The 25311-nt window shown below is 44.2% G+C and overlaps 1 protein-coding gene across 1 annotated transcript in view; it reads right to left on the bottom strand.

Annotated features, from left to right (window-relative positions):
* LOC126174875 (ATP-dependent translocase ABCB1-like) overlaps positions 1–25311 on the bottom strand; it is an 84317-nt gene that overhangs the window by 12831 nt on the left and 46175 nt on the right. The window contains exons 11-15 of the mRNA XM_049921287.1: positions 23495–23599; positions 22421–22582; positions 15774–15977; positions 6645–6886; positions 3970–4129 (exon numbers count right to left, since the gene is read on the bottom strand). Of these exons, the coding sequence (XP_049777244.1) occupies positions 3970–4129; positions 6645–6886; positions 15774–15977; positions 22421–22582; positions 23495–23599 (873 nt within the window). The remainder of the gene's footprint in view (positions 1–3969; positions 4130–6644; positions 6887–15773; positions 15978–22420; positions 22583–23494; positions 23600–25311) is intronic.

Here is a 25311-nt window from a genome sequence, read left to right as displayed (position 1 = left end):
TAGCTGGCCAAGCAAACCAAGGTATTCTCTCTGACGCCCCTTGCCCCTATATATATATATATATATATATATATATATATATATATATATATATATATATATATATACCACCGCCCTGACTCACGCCGACTGCTAATGCCATGCAGCAGTGCAGCTCAGTCGCTGCTGGAGTACTGATTATAATAGTTACTGTTTTACTTGATTATAATAGTTACTGTTTTACTGTTCCTGTTAACAAGTATCGTACTAGAATAATACTTCTGACAGCTCTGTCTGATTGGGACGTGAAATCGCGCTTTAAAAATCATTTTGTTTATAATGGGAAACAAACCTATGCTTTCCGTCAATGCTGGTCGTCGCTTGTAAGCCGCGATGAGCAGTATTTTCTTGTGACGACTCCAGTGACACATTGCAAAAACAGAATTGCAAATATCTACCGACATACCAGAGAAAATGCACCTGGTGGCTCTTAGTACGGACACCCGGTATATATAAGTGGCAGTCAAATGAAAACGAGACGGACGGACGAAAGGTGGCTCTGAGCACTATGGGACTCAACATCTTAGGTCATAAGTCCCCTAGAACTTAGAACTACTTAAACCTAACTAACCTAAGGACATCACACACACCCATGCCCGAGGCAGGATTCGAACCTGCGACCGTAGCAGTCCCGCGGTTCCGGACTGCAGCGCCAGAACCGCTAGACCACCGCGGCCGGCACGGACGAAAGGTAAGTAAACTATTCATTATTTCAAAAGTTATCGCCATAACTGTTAATACATTTAATCCATTGTGAGACAAGACGGTTAACGCCTACATGCAAAAATGTTTGCTGTTGTCTACGGAAGTAGGATTTTTAAAGCGTAATTTTACGTCCCCATCTGATAGAGCGGTCCAAAATATTATTCTAGTGCGATACTACTTAACAGGGACAGTTAAACAGGAACTGTAATCAGTACTCCAGCAGCGACTGAGCAGCACTGCAGCATGGCATTAGCAGCCAGCGTGAGTCAGGGAGGTGTTAGAAAGGGGGGGGGGGAGAGAGAGAGAGAGAGAGAGAGAGTACTGTGGCATGCTTGGCCAGCTATGAACTGTACCTACAAGGCTAAATCCCAGTTCATTGCACCCAGGCAGGCACTCCCTCGTCCGAAGCAAATCTACAGCAAAGAACGTCTTTCTTCAGGGCTCCAAAAATGCGGAAATCGCATGGCGAGAGATCGGGACTGTGTGGATGGTGTATAAGGAGTCCCAAGCATAGGCGAACCAGCCTTGGCAACATGTGGTCGGGCATTCTGTTGGTAGGTTGTTTCGACTACGCTGTAGAAGTTTTGCTGCTTACACAGCTTCCATACAGTACTGAAAAAGCTTCCATACAGTTCTGCACTCTAACGATGTGGATTCCACATTTTTGGAGCCCCAAAGAAAGACATTCATACCCGTTCATTTGCTTCGGGAGAAGAGGGACACACATGGATGCAATCATGGTTCCATAGTCAACCGCAAACATTTTTCCATAAATGCTTTGCCCGCCTCGTCTCACGGTAGCATAAATGTATTAAACAATTATGGCGATTACTTCTGAAATAACGGGCAGTTTACTTATGTTTTTCCATCTGTCTCGTTTTCATTGGAATGTCCCCATATACTGTATAAACTCACATACTGTTTAGTAGTTCGGCAGGCATCAATAATAAAATGTAGCCCCTATATCCAGTCCGGGAGTGTGACTGTAAAGATCAAGAACTTTACGGTATCCCAACCATGAGATTCGTACTCGTACAGCCTCACATGCCTTCTAAGTAGAATGCACAGTTTACGGAAAAAGTGAAGCGTTAGAAGACATGCTGGCTTGCCAATGCAATTTCGTATGTATACACACCAGTGGATACGTAAATGATTGTAGTTGCTAAAAATGTTCCAATGTGTGTGAATTCCTAAGGGACCAAACTGTTGAGGTCATCGGTCCCTAGACTTACACACTACTTAAACTAACTTATGCTACGAACAACACACACACGCACGCCCGACGGAGGACTCGAACCTCCGGCGGGAGGGGATTGTAGCTGCATTTCTCTGTGAGAGCTAGTACCGTTACCAAAATTCATTAGTGTTGCTTGAGTTCAGTGGTGTTAACCGGACTTGTGTGGTAAACATGAGATGTAACGAGACTTAAATGTCGAGTAATCACTGTGAAGAACACTGAGATGCCGCGTACTTGTGTGAGACCGATATTAGCACGTGACAGTTCGAAAGGGTTTCATTGTGGGTCTCCATTTGGCCAGCTGTCAAATGTACAAGATCTAGATTTGTACAGCATTCGACAGTGGCTCAAAGTTGAACTGCACAGGAACGTGAGAGCAGGGATACTTTTCGTCAACGTTACAGTCAACCACATGTACTCATAAAGATGGTTGATCTGCCGTATCGTACACCAGGCACATCGTAACCCTTTACATCTGCGCCTGCCGCCATAGAACGAGCAGTGGACTTCCTGCAACATTCTGTGTCCTCCACATTCTGGTCAGAGACGAGCAGCAACCGGACTAGGGAACTACTGTCCCATGATTAGGCTGTTGTTGACACCACAACACAAACTGCTGCCTTTGCAGTGGTACGGTTACCGGGAAGCACGGACTGCTGATTAATCGCGTCACATTGGGTTCAGCAATCAATCACGGTTCTGTCCAACCCCGGATGACCATCGTCGGGGAGTATGGCGGCGCCCTGGTAGAGGTTCCATTCTTCCAGTGTTTTGGGGAGGCACAGAGGTGCTACTCGTGGCGTCATAGTGTGGGAAGCCATCGGGTATGACTTCAGGTTACAGCTAGTAGTGACTTAAGGGACTCTGACGACACAACGGTGCGTCACGGACATTCTGCGTCCTCGTGTATTCCCTCTCAAGTGCCAGTACCGGTGTATCACTTTCCAACAGGACAATGCTCGTCCACACATGGCATGTGTCTCTATGACCTGCGTGATTTTGAGGTATTCTCGTGGCCAGCAAGATCCCCATATCTGTTCTCGATAGAACATGGGTGGGACCAGCTGGAAGATCAACTCCGTCCCAGTGCCAAGGTATCAAGGATTAGTTAAAACAATAAAGTTCCATCTTGCCTCAAGCGAGGATACAACTGTTCTTTGACACACTTCCTAAACGAATGAGTCTATGCGTTTAGGCCATAGGGCGTGCAATGTCCTATTGATAAGTGGGCTCATACTGCCAAGTTCTTTGCAAATTTGACTCGATTTTGTAATCAGTGCAATAACAGACATACCCTCTCAGGCCATGAAGATATATTTCGTTTCACACTCCCCTTCTGGATGCTTCATATTTTTTAGAAAGTGTATTTAAAGCAATATCGGACCTGCGTTCGGAAATTTGTCATAACCTTGAAGCAAATTCCGATTAAAACACGACAGCTAAAATATTTTCCACAGTTTCGTTCGTGTATCAGTCCGATGAGGGTCACTATAAGAGAAGCGCAATATTAAACACTCAGTACATATGTGTGTTAACCACCATTGTACTTAGTTGTTATTTTCGCTTTCTATTGACGTAGAAGTCCTGGGATCGATTCGTGGTGTTCATCCCTAATTTTTATGGTTTATGGCCAAAGAAGGTCGAACACGGTGTCCAGTCAGCCTCGTGGAACTATATGAGAGGTTATGGGAGAGAATGACAGAAAACTAGAGAGCTTATAAATGAGTGAGGGACTAGTTGTATTTATTTAATATATATATTATCGACGTAAATTACACTCACTCACACACACACACACACACACACACACACACACACACACACATACACACACACACAAACCAGTTCAATAATTTTAAAAAAATTCCATTAATAATTTCAAAGCTAATCAACGTTCAGCAGTAACAAATTATTTTATGGTTGTCTGAGAACAAATTTACTGGTGAGGAGTGGGCGGAACGCCAACTACAGGTGTTTCCCATACTCACCCACTTGTCTTCCAAAGCGTCAGGTGCATCGAGAACTCTAGGCTGTCTCTTGAAGAGGTGGAATGCGTTAGAAGCGGCGTCTATGCCCTTCTGGAAGTTAGGCGCGAAGGAAAGGATGTTCGATACAATGTTTGTACCCATGATGAGAGCGTTTGACACTCTGTGGAAATAAAAATCGAATCAGGTCACAGATCAGAGGGGCTCCCTAGATTTAAACAGTTAACGTGCACACATCTGACGAATTTTTCAATTATCTAAGAACTGAAATAATTGCAGTTTTGCACACACCATATCAAACATGGCCGTAGCCTTCTTTATCAAACGTCAAGCTAACTGATAATTATGACAACCGAGATTTCGCAAGCGATAGTTTCATTTTGCTCAGTAGCAACATGTATCTTATCTTCACGACTGAACTACAGATTATCATATCAGCGGGTCAGCTGAGAGATAAAATACATGTAGATAACAAGTGCGTAAGTAGTAATCAACATTAGACCGACATTGTATCTTTTCACCAAGGCAAGTAGATTGCGATTAGATTCCAAAAATTCACGAATACATATTCAAAAAAATGTGTGTGGAATCTTATGGGACTTAACTGCTAAGGTCATCAGTCCCTAAGCTTACACACTACTTAACCTAAATTATCCTAAGGACAAACACACACACCCATGCCCGAGGGAGGACTCGAACCTCCGCCGGGATCAGCCGCACAGTCCATGACTGCAGCACCCTTGACCGCTCGGCTAATCCAGCGTGGCGAATACATATTCCAAAAGATTATAACATCACTACCTTCTCCAAAATATGAGGTCTGAAACATTATTTTGATTGAAAACGAGTGTAATTCAAGTCAATGCTTGCGATACTTGGAACAGACAATTAAACAGACAAACAGCATGATTCTCTAAATGTTTATACACTGAAGCGCCAAAGAAAGTGGTGTAGGCATTCATATTCAAATACAGACATGCAAAAACAGGCAAAATACGGCGCTGCGGTCGGCAACACCTATATAAGACAACAAGTGTCTGGCGCAGGTCTTAGATCGGTTACTGCTGCTACAATGGCAAGTTATAAAGGTTTAAGTGAGTTTGAACATGGTGTTATAGTCGGTGCACAAGTGGTGGGACAGAGCATCTCCGAGGTAGCGATGAAGTGGGGATTTTCCGGTACGACCATTTCACGAGTGTACCGTGAATATCAGGAATCCGGTAAAACATCAAATCTCCGACATCGCTGAGGCCGGAAAAAGATCTTGAAAGAACGGGATGAACGACGACTGAAGAGAATCGTTCAACGTGACAGAAGTGCAACCCTTCCGAAAATTGCTGCATATTTCAATGTTGGGCCATCAACAAGTGTCAGCGTGCGAACCATTCAAGGAAACATCATCAATATGGGCTTTCGTAGCCGAAGGCTCACTCGTATACCCTTGATGACAGCACGACATTGGACTGTTGATGACTGGAAACATGTTGTCTGGTCGGATGAGTATCGTTTCAAAATGTATCGAGCGGATGGACGTATACGCGTATGGAGACAATCTCATGAATCCATGGACACTGCATGTCAGTAGGGTAATGGTCCAGCTGGTGAAGGCTCTGTAATTATGTGCAGTTGGAGCGATATGGGACTCCAGATACGTCTAGACACGACTCTGACAGGTGACACATACGTAAGCATCCTATCTGATCACCTGCATCCACTCATGTCCACTGTGCATTCCGACGCACTTGTGCAATTCCAGCAGGATAATGTGACACCCCACACGTCCAGAATTGCTACAGAGTGGCTCCAGGAACACTCTTCTGAGTGTAAACACTTCGGCTGGCCACAGAACTCCCCAGACATGAAGATTATTGAGCACATCTGGGATGCCTTGTAACGTGCTGTTCAGAAGAGATCTCCACCACCTCGTACTGTTACCGATTTATAGACAGCTCTGTAGGATTCATGGTGTCAGTTCCATCCAGCACCACCTCAGACATAAGTCGAGTCCATGCCACGTTGTGTTTCAGCACGTCTGCGTGCTTGTTTAATCGAGTGATAAAAGTTATTGCTTTACCAGAAAAATAAAACATTGAAAATAAACATACCAGATAAAACTCAGCTTATAAAAGAATGCTACAATTCTCGCTTTTAGAAACAATCGTACTGAGTTGCAAACACGTCTTCCTAAGTTTCCCATGTGTGAAGTATTCAGTATAGCGCTCTCTCACTCATACATCTGCTCGGAATAGAGCAGTAGTGGGTTAAGCCGGAGCACTGAGCAGACTCGGCTACGCTCGCCTCAGTAAGAGTCTGTCGACTACACCTTACGAAGTATGTAAGACTTTTAAGTAGCCTTCACGCAAACTCCACAGTAGTGGGGGAAGCACTGAGCCGACTCGGCTACACTCGCATGTGTAAGAGTCTGTCAACTACACCCTACAAAGTATGTAAATCTCTTAAGTAGCTTTCACGCAAACTCCATTTACTATTTTCTCTGTTGATAGTTGTCTGAGCTATAGTTAACATAGATCCACATACGTTTCGCGTAGGAAGCGCAATATCAGTGCAGAAACAGTCTGCTTCCTGTACAGGACCTGCACAGTGATTAGCGACAAGGCATTTACAGTCCCTAGCAGTTTATGTTCCTAGCAGTCTCAGTTTCGCAGGGTGGTACTCACTTGTAAACGTTCTCGTAGGGCAGACCTTCCGACGCGATGAATGATCCGCCCAGCCGCATGGCCGCGGCGTACGCGAAGAAGCCGACGCTCCGCGACAGCGCGTACGTCAGGGCGCGCACGTGGACGCGGCGCTTGGAGACGTCGAGCGCGGGCTGCAGCTCCGCCAGGTACTGCGCGAGGAACTGTCGCTCGCGGCCCAGACCCAGCACCGTGCGGATGTTGCCCACCGACTCCACCGCCACCTGCCACAAGCGTCATCATGCCTCTGCCTACACTCTGCACAGTACACAGGGAAGTATCTGTGTGGCACTGATGGGTCGAGTACCTGAGGGGTGCCAGATCCCCTACGGCTACTTTCCAACACGACCTGTAAGTTTTCAACACTCAGTACATTATGTGATCAGAAGCACCTGGACACCTCCATGTTGTTGTTGTGGCCTCGAGGCCGAAGACTGGTTTGACGCAGTTGCCCAAACTACTCTATCCTATGCAAGCATCTTCAGCACCGAATAACTGTTGCAACTATATCCTTCTGAATCTGCTTACTGTATTCGTCTCTTGGCCTCTCTCTACAATTTTTATCCCCCACACTTTCCTCCAGTACTTAATCCGCGATCCTTTGATGTCTCAGAATATGTCTTATCAAGCGACCCCTTCTTAGTCAAGTTGTGCCACTGATTTCCAAATGACTCTGAGCACTATGGGCTGAGGTCATCAGTCCCCTAGAAATTAAACCGCTCGGCCACTCTGCCTGGCTCCACTAATTTCATTTCTCCCAGATTCCATTCAATATCTCCTCATTAGGTACGTGATCTACCTATCTAATCTTCATCATTTTTATGTAACATCACATGTCAAAAACTTTTATTATTAATGTCTAAACGGTTTAGCGTCTATGATTCACTTCCATTCATGGCTACAGTCCAGACAGATACCTTCAGAAAGGGCTTCCTAAAACTTAAGTCTATATTCGATGTTAACAAATTTCTGTTCTTCACAAACGCTTTTCTTGTGATTGCCAATCCACATTTTATATCCTCTCCATTTCGGCCATCAGTAATTATTTTGCTATCCAAATAGCAAAACCCGTCTACTACTTTAATCCTTTCGGACTTGAATTATTTCTGGAGGAAGGCAAATTTTAATTTATGTGCCAATGCTCTTGGGTGATTTTTAATGACTTTAGGTGCAAGGTTCATAAAAAAATATGTACCATATTTCGCAACATGCTTTACACTCTTGGATTCATTTCATGAAATAAAATAATTAATTACGAAATATTCTCTATTGTAATAAATAATAATAAATAATTATCTTGCAAAATAACAATAACAATATTCACTTATACAGTGGAATGAAGCGAACCATCTACATCCGTGTATTCTGGCGGTCACGAGCTGCTGCGTTCTGCTGCAGTGACTTGCTGATATTTTCATAGTCATGCCCAACAGATGGTGGCCCTTGCGCACGAAGAAAAGGTTGAACATTCAGAAATGTGTAAATCAAGTTTCCATTGGCAAAAAATACTTCTGTTGCAGCTAAGACACGGTAAAAGTTAATATATACAATGCTAGCTAGAGGATGTGGAAGGGTTAAGCGTCTCGTTTTCTAATCTAATTCCCTCAGCATGACCTGATTTAATTCGAGTACATTGCATTGTCTTTGTTTTGCTTTTGTTGTTGTGGCTCTGAGCACTATGGGACTTAACATCTGAGGTCATCATTCCCCTTGAACTTAGAACTACTTAAACCTAACTAACCTAAGGACATCACACACATCCATGCCCGAGGCAGGACTCGAACCTGCGACCGGAGCAGTCTCGCGGTTCTGCACTGAAGCGCCTAGAACCGCTCAGCCACCATGGCCGACAGAGGGTGATCTCCCTGACAAGCTTAACAATAGTACTGTTATTAGATCGATTGCCACTATCAGTTTCAGTAAATTCCTTTTTTTGTGTTGGGATGCATCATTATGAACCACTAAACAACTATACAGCCGACGTTTCGACCGCATTTGCAGTAATCCTGGTCCGCACGACCGAAGAGCACTGGAAATGGAAAAAAGAACACATTGACACCGGTGTGTCAGACCCACCATACTTGCTCCGGACACTGCGAGAGGGCTGTACAAGCAATGATCACACGCACGGCACAGCGGACACACCAGGAACCACGGTGTTGGCCGTCGAATGGCGCTAGCTGCGCAGCATTTGTGCACCGCCGCCGTCAGTGTCAGCCAGTTTGCCGTGGCATACGGAGCTCCATCGCAGTCTTTAACACTGGTAGCATGCCGCGACAGCGTGGACGTGAACCGTATGTGCAGTTGACGGACTTTGAGCGAGGGCGTATAGTGGGCATGCGGGAGGCCGGGTGGACGTACCGCCGAATTGCTCAACACGTGGGGCGTGAGGTCTCCACAGTACATCGATGTTGTCGCCAGTGGTCGGCGGAAGGTGCACGTGCCCGTCGACCTGGGACCGGACCGCAGCGACGCACGGATGCACGCCAAGACCGTAGGATCCTACGCAGTGCCGTAGGGGACCCCACCGCCACTTCCCAGCAAATTAGGGACACTTTTGCTCCTGGGATATAGGCGAGGACCATTCGCAACCGTCTCCATGAAGCTGGGCTACGGTCCCGCACACCGTTAGGCCGTCTTCCGCTCACGCCCCAACATCGTGCAGCCCGCCTCCAGTGGTATCGCGACAGGCGTGAATGGAGGGACGAATGGAGACGTGTCGTCTTCAGCGATGAGAGTCGCTTCTGCCTTGGTGCCAATGATGGTCGTATGCGTGTTTGGCGCCGTGCAGGTGAGCGCCACAATCAGGACTGCATACGACCGAGGCACACAGGGCCAACACCCGGCATCATGGTGTGGGGAGCGATCTCCTACACTGGCCGTACACCACTGGTGATCGTCGAGGGGACACTGAAAAGTGCACGGTACATCCAAACCGTCATCGAACCCATCGTTCTACCATTCCTAGACCGGCAAGGGAACTTGCTGTTCCAACAGGACAATGCACGTCCGCATGTATCCCGTGCCACCCAACGTGCTCTAGAAGGTGTAAGTCAACTACCCTGGCCAGCAAGATCTCCGGATCTGTCCCCCATTGAGCATGTTTGGGACTGGATGAAGCGTCGTCTCACGCGGTCTGCACGTCCAGCACGAACGCTGGTCCAACTGAGGCGCCAGGTGGAAATGGCATGGCAAGCCGTTCCACAGGACTACATCCAGCATCTCTACGATCGTCTCCATGGGAGAATAGCAGCCTGCATTGCTGCGAAAGGTGGATATACACTGTACTAGTGCCGACATTGTGCATGCTCTGTTGCCTGTGTCTATGTGCCTGTGGTTCTGTCAGTGTGATCATGTGATGTATCTGACCCCAGGAATGTGTCAATAAAGTTTCCCCTTCCTGGGACAATGAATTCACGGTGTTCTTATTTCAATTTCCAGGTGTGTATAACATTAGTACTTTCTGAAGACACGACCTAACACACACAATGATTTTATTCAAATATTTGTATTATTCTGGCTCTTCCATAATGAATTTTCACTCTGTGGCGAGAGAAAAACTTGCTGACAGAGTAAAACTATGGACAGGACCGGTACTCGAACCTGGGTCCTTTGTGGCTTTAGTCGTCAAGTGCTCTACTCACTGGAAAGAATGTCCTAGGCTATGGCATCCTCTCTTCCAGGAGTGACTGATCCTCAAGGTACGCAAGAGAACTTCTGGAGAGTAGAAGAAGGGGTACTGGTGGAAATAAAGCTGTGAGGGCGGAGTCTGATTCGTGCTTGGGTAGCTCCGCCGGTAGGCAATCGCCCACGGAAAGCGAAAGCCCCAGGTTCGAGTCCCGGTCCGGTACGCAGTTTTAAATTGCAACAAAGTTTCACTCTGGATCTTGATTCAAACTGAATGGTGAGCACCTCTGTGAAACTCTTTAGGTTGACGAATTACTATGTACTTATTCACCTCATCTAATGATGACTTAGTAACATGTCGAAAAGTTAATGTTGCCACTTATGTGGGCAGGAGGCTAATATATACAGTAAAGAATTTGCAATACGGTCACTGAATTTCCGTAAGGCAGTATGCATGGTCTGTGTAAATCGTGGCACTTACGAATGGGGAGGTAACAGCAGAGGATTGATGAACGAACCTTGGCTTTTGTAATTTCTTCTCAGGTAATATGACGTCCATCTGAGAACTGAGTGAACTTGGTAGAAAATTTTTCCAGTCCTAAAAAAGTGACAACACTGTTTATCTTTCATAGCGTCATCACCATCTTCGTCTTGAAGGATTAGGTCTTTTGGTCGGTTCACGTCAACAGCTTAAGGGGCGTCCAACGTTTCTGATTCCCGTTTGATTATACAGTATTGCAGCTTTAGTTATCCTATTTGTAGAAAATGTTGGCTATGACATGCCCACTAACGACTGTATTTTTCAAGCATAGTTGTAATGGGATCTACATTTAGTTCTTGTCTTACATCGGTTTTCGTTTACGATCCAGTAATTAATATCCCACTACAAAGAAGAAGATCTTCAGCTCTGGTGATTCGATTTGTAGTGCCTGATCTTCACAACCATACATAAAAAAAGGAAGGCTATTACACTGAGGTGACAAAAATAATGGGTTATCGATACGCACATAAACATATGGCGTTGGTATCGCGTACACAAGGTATAAAAGGGCAGTGCATTGGCGGAGGTGTCACTTGTACTCGGGTGATTAATGCAAAAAGCATTCCGACGCGATTATGGTCGCAAACGAAAATTTTTACACGGAATGATAGTTGGGGCTAGACGAATTGAACATTGTGTTTCTAAAATCGTTAGAGAATTCAATATTCCGAGATCCGCAGTGTCCAGAGTGTGCCGAGATTACCAGATTTCAGGCCAAGGACAAAGTAGTGGCTGACGACCTTCACTTAACAACCGAGGGCAGCGGCGTTTGCGTAGAGTTGTCAGTGCTAACAGACAAGCTACACTGAGTGAAATAACAACAGAGATTAATGTTGGACGTACGATTAACGTATCCGTTTGCACAGCGTGGCGAAATTCGGCATTAGTGGATTACGGCAGTAGACGGCCGACGGGAGTGCCATTGGTAATAGCACGACATCGCCTGCAGTCCCTCTCGTGACGATATCGGTTGGGCCCTAGACTACTGGAAAACCGCGGCGTGGGTAGATGAGTCCCGATTTCAGTTGGAAATAACTGATGGCCAGGTTCGAGTGTGGTGCAGACCCACGAAGCCATTGACCCACGTTATCAAAAATGGCTCTGAGCGCTATGGGACTTAATATCGGAGGTCATCAGTCCCCTAGAACTTAGAACTACTTAAACCTAACTAACCTAAGGACATCACACACATCCATGCCCGAGGCAGGATTCGAACCTGCGACCGTAGCGGTCGCGCGGTTCCAGGCTGTAGCGCCTAGAACCGCTCGGCCACACCGGCCGGCCCCACGTTATCAACAAGGCAATGTGGAAGCTGGTGGTGGCTCCGTAATGGTGCGAGCTGTGTTTATATGAAATAGACTGGGTCCCCTGGTCCAACCGAAGCTATCATTTACTTGAAATGGCTACGTTCGCCTACTTGGAGACCATTTGCAACCATTCATGTTCCCAAGCAATAATGGAATTTTTACGGGCGATAATGCGCCATGTCACCGGGCCAGAGTTGTTGTTGATTGGTTAGAAGAGCATTCTGGACCATTCGAGCAAATCATCTGGCCACCCAGTTTGCCCAACATGAACCCCATAGAACATTTATGGGGCATAATCGAGAAATCAGTTCGTGCACAAAAGCTTGCATAGGCAACACTTTCCCAGTTATTGATAGCTGTAGAGGCAACATGGCTCAGTATTTCTGCAGGAGACTTACAGTGCTTGTTGGGTCCATTCCACGTCCAGTTGCTGCACTACACTGGGCAAAAGGAGGCCCGACACGATATCAGGAGGCATCCCATGACTTCAGTCGCCTCAGCTTACTTTGTTAAGTGAAAGAAACGTTTCTTTTCGTACGTTAAGTCTTAATGTACTTTGTGTAGGTCCACAGAAAAATCTGATTCTCGTCTATTTTAGCTCTGCAAAAGGGGAAGGAAGAAAGATTTATACAGTACTGGCCATTAAAATTGCTACACCGCGAAGATGACGTGTTACAGACGCGACATTTAATCGACAGGAAGAAGATGTTGTGATATGCAAATGATTAGCTTCTCAGAGCATTCACACAAGGTTGGCACCGGTCGCGACACCTACAACGTGCTGACATGAGGAAAATTTCCAACCGATTTCTCGTACACAAACAGCAGTTGACCGGCGTTGCCTGATGAAACGTTGTTGTGATGCCTCGTGTAAGGAGAAGAAATGCGTACCATCACGTTTCCGTCTTTGATAAAGGTCGGATTGTAGCCTATCGCGATTGCGGTTTACAGTATCGCGACATTGCTGCTCGCGTTGGTCGAGATCCAACGACTGTTAGCAGAATATGGAATCGGTGGGTTCACGAGGGTAATACCGACACCCCCGGGATAACAAGGCCGCCCAGCAGTGTTAGTGACGTCACACTAAGCGGCCCATAGCCGACGCAGCAGTCCACGGACACCTCCGTACAGACGCGCCTGATGCTAACGATCTTCTGTCCGTCATACAGAAAGGAGCGAACTATAATTCGAACCAAAGACCAAATTATATATATTCTTGTAAACAGCATAAAGGTTCATAACGAAATACCGATTACATATACAGGCAGGAATAGGTTCTAGAACTCCTCTGAAAAGTGTTTATCTTCAGTACCAGAATGAACATCAAATTGTCACGTTTTCTAAATAGAAAAGCACTTTGTTAGTAACAGACAGCAATAATGAGACTTGCAGTTGGTGATTTCTACGTGGAAAAGGAAATAAGCTGTAGAGAGATTGAAAATGATAAGTAAAGAGAGCCTTAGCCTTTTGCTCACATTCTTACATGTAATGCACTTGGTTGTTTTTCATTTCCTTACCTTTCATAACATTTAAATATTGTTTCAAGAAGTGTATATTCTATAGCAGAGTGAACTTCAAATTATCGGGCTTTTCTTAAAGGAAAGAGCAGTCCCTTAGTACCACAGTGCAAGACAGAATCATGTGTTCAGTGATGTCTATGTTAAAAGGAGAATATTTGATATCTATCTTTTGTTTCCATTCTTTATTACTGGGGATACACTTGTAAAAATTCTTGAAAAGAGCTGTCACCATGAACATATGATTAAATTCCCAATAGTCATGTATTTTATGAGATAAAGCGAACTCTTGTTACCTTATTGTAAACGAAAGTTGTGAGGGTTTTGCTATGTATGACAGTGTTTAAGATAATTTACTTTCAGTGTAATAGCTTGAAAATGTTAAGTCCTGCTGTCAGTTGTCATTTGTCACCACCTGTATGCGAGTTTTAAAGCTAAATAGTGTTCTGACAATTATAAAATAGTGCCAAAGTTCCTCAATCGATTGAACATATTCCTGGCCGTATATGTAATCGGTATTTCGTTATGAACCTTTATGCTGTTCACAAGAATATATATAATTTGGTCTTTGGTTCGAATTATAGTTCGCTCCTTTCTGTATGACGGACAGAAGATCGTTAGCATCCGGCGCGTCTGTACGGAGGTGTCCGTGGACTGCTGCGTCGGCTATGGGCCGCTTAGTGTGACGTCACTAACACTGCTGGGCGGCCTTGTTCTCCCGGGGGTGTCGGTAATACGGAAAGCCGTGCTGGATCCCAACGGCCTCGTATCACTAGCAGTCGAGATGACAGGCATCTTATCCGCATGACTGTAACGGATCGTGCAGCCACGTCTCGATCACTAAGTCAAGAGATGGGGACGTTTGCAAGACAACAACCATCTGCACGAACAGTTCGACTTCCCGGATTCGATTCCCGGCGGGGTCAGGGCTTTTCCCTGCCTCGTGATGACTGGGTGTTGTGTGCTGTCCTTAGGTTAGTTAGGTTTAAGTAGTTCTAAGTTCTAGGGGACTGATGACCATAGCTGTTAAGTCTCATAGTGCTCAGAGCCATTTGAACCATTTGAACAGTTCGACGACGTTTGCAGCAGCATGGACTGTCAGCTCGGAGACGTAGCTGCGGTTACCCTTCACGCTGCATCGCAGACAGGAGTGCCTGCGATGGTGTACTCAACGACGAACCTGGGTGCACGAATGGCAAAACGTCATTTTTTGGGATGAATCCAGGTTCTGTTCATAGCATCATGATGGTCGCATCCGTGTTTGGCGACATCGCGGTGAACGCACATTGGAAGCGTGTATTCGTCATCGCCATACTGGCGTATCACCTGGCGTGATGGTATGGGGTGCCATTGGTTACACGTCTCGGTCACCACTTGTTCGCATTGACGGCACTTTGAACAGTGGCCGTTACATTTCAGATGTGTTACGACACGTGGCTCTACCATTCATTCGATTCCTGCGAAACCCTATATTTCAGCAGGATAATGCACGACCGCATGTTGGAGGTCCTGTACGGGCCGTTCTGGATACAGAAAATGTTCGACTGCTGCCCTGGCCAGCACATTCTCCAGATCTCTCACCAATCGAAAACGTCTGGTCGATGCTGGCCGAGCAACTGGCTCGTCACAATACACCAGTCACTACTGTTGATGAAGTGTGGTATCGTGTTCAGGCTGCATGGGCAGCTGCACCTCTACACGCAATCCAAGATCTGCTTGACTGAATGCCCAGGCGTATCAAGGTGGTTGTTCTGGGTACTGCTTTCTTAGGATCTATGCACCCAAACTGCGTGAAAATGTAATCACATGTCAGTTCTAGTATAATATATTAGTCCAATGAATACCCGTTTATCATCTGCATTTCTTCTTGGTGTAGCAAATTTAATGGCCAGTAGTGTAATTTAACGTTCCATCGATAACGAGAACTTTCAGATATGGAGCACGACGCTGGGGTAGGGAAGAATGGGAAGCCATCCCGACATTTTCCTTAAGCGATTTACAAAAACCACGCAAAACATAAAACTTGATGGCCGACAGGGATCTGAACCATCGTCCTCCCAAGTGCGACACCAGTGTGCTAACCGCGTCTCGTACTTAAGTTTCAGCTCCTGTTCCTTACCTTGGTGGCCTTCTCCAGAGAGCTGGACGTGCTGAGGATCTCGCCGCGCGTCAGCAGGCCCTGCACGTAGAAGGCGGCGAACAGCGGCGGCACGAAGGCCAGCACGAGCAGGCCGACGCGCCACTCGTAGTACATGGCGAACACCAGCGCCAGCACCAGCGTGCCCAGCGACTGCGTCACCGTGCCGATGCGCTGGCCCGTCGCCTGCGGATCAAGGCATTGCGGCTCTAGTGTCGGCCTCCGCGTATCACACGCGTAACTGGTAATAATAAAATGCATCCCTCCATCGCCATCCGTAGCTGTGGAATCCTAAACGTATCCATAATTGCAGTACCAAACATCCCCTGAACTTCTGTAACATCAAAATTCTACAAATTCCTCCTGCAACTAATGAGCTCCACCTTCCATTCAATATCTGCTAACCTGTGAAGCACGAGTCGTTTACCACCTCACCAAAGTATCCTCGCTACTCACCCTGTAACACCATAGCTCTAATGCTCTACTGATTTACCGGGTGATCAAAAAGTCAGTATAATTTTGAAAACTTAATAAACCACGGAATAATGTAGATAGAGAGGTAAAAATTGACACACATGCTTGGAATGACATGGGGTTTTATTAGAACAAAAAAAAGGCAAAGTATTGCTAGACGCGTGAAAGATCTCTTGCGCGCGTCGTTTGGTGATAATCGTGTGCTCAGCCGCCACTTTCGTCATGCTTGGCCTCCCAGGTCCCCAGACCTCGGTCCGTGCGATTATCGGCTTTGTGGTTACCTGAAGTCGCAAGCGTATCGTGATCGACCGACATCTCTAGGGATGCTGAAAGACAACGTCCGACGCCATTGCCTCACCATAACCCCGGACATGCTTTACAGTGCTGTTCACAACATTATTCCTCGACTACAGCTATTGTTGAGGAATGATAGTGGAAATATTGAGTATTTCCTGTAAAGAACATCATCTTTGCTTTGTCTTACTTTGTTATGCTAATTATTGCTATTCTCATCAGATGAAGCGCCATCTGTCGGACATTTTTTGAACTTTTGTATTTTTTTGGTTCTAATAAAACCCCATGTCATTTCAAGCATGTGTGTCAATTTGTACCTCTCTATCTACTTTATTCCGTGATTTATTCAGTTTTCAAATTTATACTGAATTTTTGATCATCCGGTATTTTGCCTTTTGTTTTATTTAATGTTACATCGTTGAGCTTCTGTAAATGTGTTTGACTGAATCGATAACACAAAATTGTATACTCCTTTCTTTGTAAAATCTTTGATGTCTTTTAAAGTATAGGAAGTGTAATCTCTGTACTATGTACAATATGAGCAAATTATATCTTTTGTCTTTGCCATATAATCTCTTTGGTTATCTTTAAAATTAAATAATGTTATTTAAATAATTTTGTATAGAACTACCAATATGTGCAACTGTTCTGTTTTATTTAATATGTGTGGTTGCTGTTATGTAAACTGCTGACCTACACTTAGGGTTCTTAGTTATTTTGTATGTAAAAGGTGTTGCGGTTCCCCTCAGGAACGGAACTGTGTAGCGCTCGCAAATTGTAGTTGGCCTAGGTAGAGAAGGTGGAACAAAGAGTCAGTCGGGGACGAGCTACCAACCTATCAGCTGCTCATGTAAAAGTTGTGTATTGTGCTGATCCCGGGAGAGGCTTTTCCTGACGCTTTCCAATGCCTCGGATGGATGGATAAAGAGCTGGAACTATTCTGGAATTGGTATCTATCATCGCCACCAAGAAATGACGGAGTCCAGCAATTCTACCTGCAAAACCACCAACCAACATGCAATCGCCACCACATTGCGCTATCACTGTAATGGAACACCATAGTTATGTACAGTGAAGGGTCAGCTCATAGAATGTTATAGTGTACCCAAATATATAGTAAAATTTGAATGAAATTTTGTACCTACCGTGATTTATCCTCAATCACATATCCACTTAGGGTCCCTCCCACGCTAAAGTGTTTCCCGAGTGTCCTTCATTGAAGGCATATTAAAATTAATATGGTATTAGAGTGTGCTAAAATTAATATTGTTTGTTGAAAGGATCTTACAAATATCTCAAATTTGTGTTTCACTGCAGTAAAAGTTCAGAACTGCAACTGTTGAGAGTTATATGTTCATGCTTGATAAGCACTTGTTTCTCTAGTGTACTGGAAGTGTGTTTAGTTTGCTCTGCTACAGTGGTCAATATTAAGGGTCCCCCTCCATTGAAAGTGGTTCAAATGCACAAAGTTACTTAATTATATAAAGTTTTAATTGCTCTTGCTATTCAAGCCAAATTCTGTACAATATTGGTTTCCTCTTGTGTATTGAAAATGCATGTTAATAGTGTAATAGGATCCACAGTTTATCCTTTACGCTCATGATAAATAACAGTTAATAGAAAGACTACTATCCATGAAAACAGTAACTTTTTTTTATTCAAAATTCAGTGAGAAATTGTTTGTTAGTGAAATACATGTAACTTTCGTTCTACATAGAAAAGTATTTAGCTGAGAGAGACCTAACCTATGACCAGTTCATAATTTTGCGGTGAACTACATTTACAATTTTTTGTCAGATGGGAAAATGTTTGAAAAGTAATACTGAACCTATGTCCAATTTATGATTCTACAGAGAATATTAATAGTAATGCTATAAAGACTATTCAGTTTGAATAAGCCCTGAAAGTAATAGTGTGCATGGTTATCTGATATATTTATGTAAATAGTTTGTTCTGCTCTGTCAGATCTAGCCTTACCGTGAACATATGCAGGTGTCAGAGTTCATTGCACTCTCGAGTGACAAAAGTATAGGCTGTGTTTGCCCATTGAAGTTACTTATTTTCATTTTCAGGAACAAGAATGTTACTCATTCTCTTTGCCTAATTAGGCTGGCGACCGTTTTCTTTATTCTTTGAACAGTGTAGATAGGTAAAACGTTGTTTCTTACTGTTTAAATATTTACGTAATTTTGACTTTCACTTCCGATAAGCCACCTCCGTTAGGTACAACACGGTCAACATAACAAAATTCCTCTCAGAGGGTAACACTGCTCTGCTTCTTTATACTATAACTGCTTGAATAAAAATAATCTCATTATACAAACTGCCTCCTGCTTTGAGGTTATAGTATAGCAGTAGCGGACAGTAGTGTTATAACCCACTGTCCTGCATGCCCCATAAGCTCTTTGTGGGTCAGTCCATCGTTTCTCTCCACCTTCCATAATCCTTCACACATATACCAGCAATGCCTCCAAATTACAGGTACACATTCCTCAGATACTCTCACGACGACTCTCGCAGTGACGTCATGTCTGCGTGTTCTAGCAGATAGAAATGGAGTGGCCATAAGCCATGGGGAGGCGCCGGATGTGATGTCGATCATCGGCTGCTGGGGCCTATGCGGTGCTTTTGGCACCATACAGTCTTGGTTCCAGACGCCCCAAATTGAACACTGCGACCACCTGCATCACAATAGACCCTCATTCGCCACATACCGCACTACAGGGACCACGTCACGTCCGTTCGTGTAACAACAGCGACCAGCCTGGGCAGCGGTATACACATGTGGAAACAGGGTATCCGTGATACTGAAAATCCACCCTAGACACAGTGTACCTCGGAAATCCTAACTCTTATGTAATCTACTATATGCCATGACCTATAGGTCCTACTCCGATTGTCACCACGAGTTCAAAGTCGTTTAACTCGTGTGTGTGTGTTGGGGCTTATGGGCGCTCATCGTCGAGGTCATCAGCGCCGTCGTTTAACTCGTGACGTGCTGCTGTGATCACGACAAACATCTCTGTAACAGACTACTCAGATACCATGTCTACCGCACGCCGCCTCTACAGTAACTGCAACATTCAGACGTGATACACGGCACGTTTTCAAAGGCGACAACCATATCCCTGACTTTTTGCCATGCAGTGTAACAGTTCCCTGCATTCCCTTTTGAACATTGGGCCAGCTCACTTCACATTCGATCGTAAACCTGCGCTCGGCATCTGTACCTCAGATATCGAATACTGTTTCGCCAAATCATTAATTTTGTAATTTCTCTACGAATTGCCAAAACCATTTTATAAGGGGTAAAGTTTTAGTTAGTACGTGGAAAAAATAAAGTTACGTACTTCACTATTAGTTTGTTTGCAGTTACAGACCTGGTTCACAGTCATATCACGGTACCACAGTACCGTAGCACGCCACTAAGGGAGACAAAAAAATGGCGCAGCCTATTCATAGAGTGGAATATGGCACGGTAATTCGTTTTCTGATTTTAAACGGGAACAACGTTCCAACAACCTACGCCAAGTTGATGGAAATATACAATAACAATGCTCCGTTGTATGACGGTTTCTAGGTGCGGCAGGCACTTCCATTGTGTTCCAACAAGCCCGAATGACGAAGAATGAAGTGAAGAATAGGGAATAGCAAGGGAAGCGGAGGTCCTGGCGCCCGAAGAACCTCTTGTCTCAATCGAGGTGATAGCGGAAAAGGTGAAAATCGGTCTTGGACCAGTTTTCAACATCTTGCACGACATTTTGAAGTTAACAAAAGTCACAACTGCTCACACTGACTAAAATCGTCCGCTGAATCGAGGCAGCGGTGGATATGATGCAACTACCGCAGGTTACTGCAGGTGACTTCCTTAGGCGCCTATTCCCCATGGACGAGTGCCGGATGTGACACTATGATGTCGAAACAAAGGAACAAAATAATCAGTCGAAACATGCGACTCCACCACCACCGAAAAGGGCCACCATGCAAAAGGTGGATTGCCAAGGTGTAGTGCTAGTAGATTGTGCTCGTAAGGAACCAACCGTCAGAGGAGCATGCTACCAGAATCTCCGGGAAAAGATTACTGAAGCCTATAAAGCACGCTTTCGAAGGGACCCTTATGTGCCAAGACAACGCATCACCCCTGCTACACCCGACAGCAACACGTGCTCCTTCTCCGTGCTACAAAATTTTGTCTCGCTCCGACGTATTCTCCTGGCATGGCAGTCACAGACTTCTTGTTTCCCCAGATGAAGAAATCGTTACGTGACAGGCCTCTCCATAATGACGACAAATTGATTTTGGATGTTGTACTTTCCTGAAGAGCCAAAATGCAGGTTTCGACAGCCGGAGTCTCAGTCATCCATTGCTGGAGAAAAATTTGTCGCATTGAAAAGGCAGTTTGTAGAGAAAATTAACACCATCACGTTTCATAGCAGTAGCCTGATGATTTCAAGGTGATGATTAAAACTTTATGACTAGCGCTTATATACGAATTTACCCATTGTTGTAAGAACTTATTAATTTTGTAACGGTGTATACCAGGCTTGAGCAACCTTTGGTGACCCGCGGGCCTGATTCACATACCTAATTAAGATCGTGGACTGCGTCGTCACATGACGCGACAGCAGTGGTCTTGGTGCATAAAGTGAAAACTAAAGCATTCGTGACAATATTTATAGGGTAATGCACAGATATCAATGGCACCTGTTTCTCGACACGCCACATAAACAAATTAAGCCTCAAGACACGCGTTTTTGAGATACCATTCACTTTACGTTCAACCCACCTACATATGTTTACATTTATTTACGCATAGTGAACGTTGTTTTCTTACTCACGGCGTTTCACAATGGCTGTCTTAAAAAATTTCCGTTGTAAAATTCTGCAACACTGTCAGGAAAGAAAAACAATATTCACGACTGATTCATAAATGTAAACATATGAAGATGTGGTGACAAGCAACCTGAAATGTGAGCATGGAAAATTAAAGGCCTATAAAAGTAACTGGTAGCAGCTGACTCATTATAAATTACCTCCAGTTTCAACAGTAGCAGTGTTCTGCATTCGTCCTGGAGTTGGCGACATTCAGCATCTGCATTTCTTTTCTTAATGCCAGATATTTTGGGAATAAACTGAGTAACGAGAATAGGAAACACTTGCACGAAATTAAGAAACAACTAGAACAAAACTTTACGCGTGAATCGACAATGGATAACTAGAATCGTTCATCAAGTAATAGCCCTTGTTGTCGTTGTTCAAATCGGCATATTTCGCTAGTAGTCGGTAATTTTCGTGCCATTCTCGCCTGCTACCAACTTTTGCGATCTATCATTGTGTAGCACAGAGACAGGCAGCATACAGTAATTGACGTGTGTGTGTTGTCAGCACTGATCCAGAAGTGAAAATACTTCTACCCGCACCCTTGTACAGAGCAAGCTGTTTCCTCCACGCTCCTCACGCACACGAGCATGTGGGCCGTAACTTCACACTCAGACTCGGTTGCGCATGCGTGGAGTACGCAAAACTGGTGTGCGACATGAGCCGCAAACACGAGATGAGTCAAGCGTCGGCAGAAATATCTGAAAATGCGTCCCGTGCGGAATATAATGTATGCGCCTTGCTCTCTCTCGCACGTACTTCTCCCGTGGGCCGGCTGGAAACCAGTAGTGGGCCGAACTTTTGCCCACCCGGTACAGCGTAAAGAAAGAGTCAGCAGTTTTATTCCATTATGATGCAACAGATTAGCTTGTTGTCGAGCAATACTACTAAGGAAAATTATATTCAAGGTTGATGATGGGACGTTACGTCTCATCGCTAATTTATAATAATAGCACGTATTTCAGCAACACCTACGTACTTACCCCCTGTATCTTTGCTGCATCTCCGGACAGCCTGGCGCACAGCGCCCCAGTGCTGTTGTTCTTGTCGTCGAACCACGCCACCTCCTGGCGCAGCATCGCATCAAACATCAATTCTCGAAAGCGCAACGTCAGTTTCTCGCCAGCGATGCCGTACAGGTAGCTCTGAAGTTCGAAACATACAGTGTTTGCCTTATGGTGTACTGCATAGTAGCCTACATAACAGGGTATATCATTTACTTTCTATCTATTCCCACCACAGAAGTGAAAATGACTCGCTAAGAGTAATTTATACGGCTAGAAGTACTCTCCTACGTCATGTGCAGCCCATTTGCTATAAGTCTCATCTGCTCATGAAAAGCTATCTCTAGTGGGCTAATACTAAGGTCTTCTGAGAACGAATTAGTTACATTTTTTGACACATAGTGGAAAACGCGTGAGAAGATACACACTCCAATGTGATACTCTGGTTTTTGCTTCCCTGTAGTGACCTCCTTTATAAAAGTGACGGAGGTGCTGTGTCAGCCTCAATTGTGAAAATAAAATTCCTCTGTATAACGTTATCCCTACAAGAGTGACATCTCAGAATTTGAACAATATTAGTTTTAACGTGACCTAAAAACCAGGCACACACTTTAGCTGTTACTACCAGAACGTCGTTCTTCACCTTAACTGCTATTTGTTACATTGCACAGTACCAGGGCAGGTGTCATCAGCAACAATCTAATTATTCCAGAGGGTTACACAAAAGAATACAAATCTGAAGTATATTTCTGATATGTAATTCCAGAACACTGAAAATTTGTATCTTCAGTTACCATTGTTACTTCACAGAAACTATCAATCCAAGCATTCGTTCGTTTTTAAAAGATACCAAATGGAAATTGTGCCCTAAGAACGGAATCTGATATAGTATAGAAACGCTTACAGCAGTTCTTAGTGTGTTCGTAAAATTCAGATTGTTTCCAAGGTGTAGTAAGATCTTCTACCGAGGGAAGCATCATAAACCTCCAGAATCTGTATAATTAGAGTTTTTATTTTACTATGATTACTTCTGTTAAAAGCATGAACACCAACCTGTATAAAAGAGGACAGCCCAGTGACGACTCCGAGGATGACAAACATTAGACAGTATATGTTGGTGTTGTTACGGATTTCCACAGGATCGGTAGTCCCGAGGGCCTGGCAAACAAAAAGGTTATGACCTCACACTTTAGTGCAAACTGTAAAGTATTAATGAGTGTGATCGAAATAACTGATACAAAACTGCAGGATATAAGTGCTATCGAAGTTGAAATACAGTAGAGACAGGTAAAGGGGAAAAATCTCTTATTACTCAACAGTCACTGGAAACAGCTTTTTTCTAAATACCCATCATACACATTTCGTAACACTTTTTATACTAGAGGGTATTATACGGTTGTATGGAAAGAAATATGTCACAAATGCTTCAAAGAACAAGAAGACAGCGTTAAAAAAGCTGAATAATACTGTTTAGTGCAAAAAGATAAAACTGAAGCAGACATCGCAGAAAATGAACAATTACAACTAAGTAACAAAAATATTTTCGATGGTTTTAATACACTGCTCGCGGAACTTTGATTCCTCTATTCTTTTTTCTATAGTTTCCTGCTTCTGATTCCGAAATATCATTTTTTTTCGAATCTCATTGATGTGTGCTACTAAAGTTACCCTCATGCAGATATTTTCTGCATTGTACAGCTGATTGTATAATTTTTCTATATTATTCTGTTCCTTACGTAATAGTAAGTTCAGTAAAGCATAATAGATGGCTCTTAGTTATATTTAATCTTCTTGAATCTAGCGTATTTTCAAAAATACATTAAGCTCTTTTCCTTTGTATTTTTTTAAATTAACTGTCTTTTTTTCAATTATTTTTGTTATAATGTTTCAAATGGGCACATTTCACTGTCCGCGCCCGACAGGCGGCGCAACTTGTATTGTTTTCGTGGCAGCAGTGTAAGCCAGTGGGCCTGCCAGTCTGATGTTCCTAACTAGGCACACGTGCCAGAGGCTGGAACGTGTTCCTTTTTATGTTTTAACTTGAGCATATGCGCTCTTAATTCTGACCATTGCTTTCTCACAATGTAATAGTACGCAGGTAACCTTTGTACGTTATGATAATTGTCATCTTGGTATATTTTCCGTCACACCGAATTTTTTGTTTATTATTTTATAGGGTTTCTAAAAATTTCATTCCTATGTACATATCCTAAGAGGTGTCAAAAGCTAGGTCAATGTACCAAACAGTTATTTGCAACCGGTTGGCTGTGTAATTCCTATGTTGTAACTAATATACGTTTGGTGAGAAACAACCATGTTTAAAACTGAAAAATGACAGTAATCAAATAATTATCGGTCTTTCAGCTCATGATAGTATGTTATAAATACAGGGTGTCCCTCCAAAGAATCTCCAGCCTCGTTTTCTCTGGTGTTTCGGTAGTTATTTGCAACTTAGTTTTTGCAGCGAATAGCTGCAGTCATCCCAAAGAAATACTGCTCATCACGTCTTTCAAGTGACGACCGTTCTTGACGGAAGGTGTCGGTTTATTTCCCGCTACAAACAAAATGGATTTCAAAGCGAAATTTTAATGCACATTCAGTACAACGGCACAATTTAGTCTACTGCGACGTTCGTTTTATCGGTATGTATTAAAAGAGACAGTAAAGCATAAAGAGTAATCTAGGACTCCAGCCGCGACAGCAACGCGCTGTTCCCTGCTGACTGCAGGCCGCCATGCAGCTGCGCTGCCCAGTCGCTGGTGAAGTGCTAGTTAACTCTTTGTGTGCATTAACAATGAGAACATTAGAGGTCTTCTCACGCTGCCTTGGGGTTTATCCAATGTTACTTTCGCACCTGTAAATTATTCGTC

Source organism: Schistocerca cancellata, chromosome 3 (genome assembly GCF_023864275.1).
Source record: "Schistocerca cancellata isolate TAMUIC-IGC-003103 chromosome 3, iqSchCanc2.1, whole genome shotgun sequence".
Lineage (NCBI taxonomy): Eukaryota > Metazoa > Arthropoda > Insecta > Orthoptera > Acrididae > Schistocerca > Schistocerca cancellata.
Note: the sequence above shows the minus strand (reverse complement) of the source record. Positions and strands in the feature narration are given on the sequence as shown.